The following is a 3039-nucleotide window of genomic DNA, read 5'->3' as shown; positions in this document are numbered from 1 at the left end:
ATTGTAGGGCATGTCCTATTTCGAATGTTGATTAAAAACAAAATTAATGACGCTTATTTCAACTTGTTCAGAATGTGCAATGTCAATTTGCAAATGTTAAAAGTATGTATGTAAAAGCCGTCTTAATTTTCAAAAAAATGTATTACTCACGTAAATAAACGATTATAATATTTAAATTAAACTAAAATCCCGTTATAATTTAGATTAAACTGTTTCCAAAACCAATTAGTTTAAAAAATTACAAAGGCTTGTATTTACTAGGTGTCATGTAATACATCATAATTGCGAGGTTCGTCTTTAGCCATTTATTTTTGTAATATTGAGAGTGTAATAAACTAAGCTTTTTTCAGAAAAATATGCTATGTAAATTCAAACTGCACATTAAAAAAAAAGTAATGCTATTATAAACGATGGATAATTTAAACTACCTCTTTAAATGGTGTTTAGTCAGTTAAATACGTTGTTTCAGGAATAAAGTGTTATATATTTGTGTATAACCGTCTATTAAAAAAAACCATGTTACAGGAGAGAGGATACGAGGTAGACATTGACGAATTTGGATGGAGGACTTCAAGGAATAAACTCGGCTGGCGATTTCAAAAAAATTAAAAGCATAAAATCAAAATAGATCACAGGACGAAAAATGAATGCTGCTGATGTCTTTTATACTGTACAAATCATCCAAATGCATTCGTTTGAGAGCTCGTCTTTCTACAACAATCATAGTAGGATTTTCTGCCAAATGTTCAGTAAATTTAATCTGTTCCTGGATGCATTGCATATTGGCATCGAATAATTTGTTTTCTAGATGCCTGATCTTTTGTCTCAGTTCTATTTCTTGCTTACGTTTTTTTTTAATTTCAAAAAGGTTCAAGTAATCTTTCAAATTTTCTTTCTCTGTTTTCAATTTTTTTTTCTTCTGTCTGTGACAAAATCTGCATGAAAGTTTTAAAGTCTTCTGTCTCTGACAAAATCTGCATGAAAGTTTAAATGTCTTTTTCTGTTGCAGAAACACGAGGTAGAAGCCTCCCATCAACCTTTGTAAAACCCATTGAATGTAGAGCTGGGTTCTCACTGTTGCCTCTCTTGTACAGTGTTTCATAAGTTTCCAAATCTGACATCCTTTTCTTTAATCTCTCATTTTCATTTCCAAGATTTCTTATTTCATACAACAGTTTCTGTGTTGATGGGGATGAAGCATTATCATGTGTGGGATTTTCAAGCTCTAGAATTTTACTTTCTAGAGCAGAAATAACTTTTCTTTGGCAATCAGTTGTAGATTATTATGAAAATCTGTATTATAAATCTTGAATTTCTTTTCTAGCCAAAACTTGTACTCTTTGATCCTTTCTCTTCCTTTCTGAATAATATCTATTTTATATGCTGGGTATTCTTTGTTGTCTAGTCTAGCAACTTTACTTGGTGAACCGTCATCTTCACAAAAACTAGTATAAAAGGGTCTTTTTCTTTGTTTATTTACTGTTGAAATATCTTTGAATAATTCACATTTGCAATAGATGGTCTTTTTTCAAGAGTGTCATTATTTTGATTGTCCATTTGATGTAACTATTTACTACTGTCACTAAACACTCACACTCAGTCGTTCCTATTCACTTGCAGATCTAATTTTATACAACAATCAGTTTAGTTAAAGTATCGTAAAAGTAGATTATAGACTAACTAGCTGCTAGTGTAAGGTAATTATTAGCCTGGATAGTATGAGCTAGATCTAGATATAATCTAGAGATCTAGATCTTGACTAGATTATATATCTAAAATCTAGTATTTGTCAACCATGAAAATTTGAACTATGAGATTTTTTTTTTTTTATGTGACTAAAACAAAGGATTTTAATCAAGTTTCCTGATACAATGCATGATGAAAAAAATTGTGTATGCTTCTTTCTTTCCATACAAGGAATGCATTCAATGCCACCAAATCTAGCCATATACATAAACATCACAATGAATAAGTGAACTCCGAATAACAATGAGATACAAGTGTATATAGATGAAAAAACCCATGTGTGCAAGTCAGTATAACTAGAGGTACAATCAGACGCTCACAATATTTAGCTTCAACTAAATTACTAACAATGCTTTGGTCTCCCCCTCTTCAGTTATGGTAGGAGTAATTTTGTTTTTTACCTAACAATTCGCTAAAACTAAAATGATACACCAATCAATTATTCGGCTATCACAGAGATTTCTACACTTTCTGAATTTTATCTTAATTACAAAGTCAAAATGGCCCAGAAAATAGAAGGGATTCAGCAACTTCTAATCGCAGAGAAAAAAGCAACAGAAAGAGTAGTCGAAGCAAGAAAACGAAAAGCTCAGATAATCAAAACTGCAAAAAAGGAAGCAGATTCAGAAATCCTAGCCTTTAAAAACGAGAAGGAAAATCACTACAAACAGTATGAACAAGAGATCCTTGGCAAGAAAAGTAACAGTGGGGCACAGATTCAGGTAGAAACAACTAAAAAGATCAAAGAGTTGGATGTCATGCTGAAACAAAACCGTGCTAAAGCTATGGACGCTATTCAACAAAGTCTCTTTAGGATAGAAGTGCAACTTCATGAGAATGTTAAGCTGTAAATTTAGTCTTCTGAAACCTTTATTTGTATATTTTATGTAAAGGGTAGAATTCTTAATGTTTATTTAATTATTGACACAGACAGCTCATGCCTTTAATTTATCTTGCAGATACATTTTATTTAAAGATCTACTCTTCTGCATTTATTTTTCAACATTACATAATTTGTTTCCTTCTAGGCTTGTTTTTTTTTAGTAAGTTAGGTATATCTATTTACAGGTAAGATATTTATTAGCCTGAACTATAAAATCTTGTTGTCTTTTTTTTTTGTTTTTTTTTTCAGGGTAGAAAAACGTGTTTTACTTCAAATGGCAAGTTAGTCCACACGTTTTTAAATGGCATAAAGAAACCTATTTTGAATATTTAAAGAGACAGATAGGTTAGTACAAAAGCATAGCTACATTAATTGAGCTTTTGCTAGATAACGCAACTTTTTTTTTTTTT

General features: G+C 30.9%; 1 protein-coding gene across 1 annotated transcript; it reads left to right on the top strand.

Moving 5' to 3' along the window:
- The first annotated feature begins 2246 nt into the window (after positions 1-2246).
- Positions 2247-2597, top strand: LOC131947591 (V-type proton ATPase subunit G-like). Its single transcript, XM_059308832.1, has one exon. The coding sequence runs from the start codon at positions 2247-2249 to the stop codon at positions 2595-2597; it is 351 nt and encodes a 116-aa protein (XP_059164815.1).
- Positions 2598-3039: the final 442 nt, after the last annotated feature.

This window comes from Physella acuta, unplaced genomic scaffold (genome assembly GCF_028476545.2).
Source record: "Physella acuta isolate Inbredline_101_S28 unplaced genomic scaffold, ASM2847654v3 ptg000600l, whole genome shotgun sequence".
NCBI classification, from domain to species: Eukaryota; Metazoa; Mollusca; class Gastropoda; family Physidae; genus Physella; species Physella acuta.
Note: the sequence above shows the minus strand (reverse complement) of the source record. Positions and strands in the feature narration are given on the sequence as shown.

Excerpts from the sequence above, each read along its gene's own strand:
- LOC131947591 (XM_059308832.1), top strand. The coding sequence starts at position 2,247 with ATGGCCCAGAAAATAGAAGGGATTCAGCAACTTCTAATCGCAGAGAAA.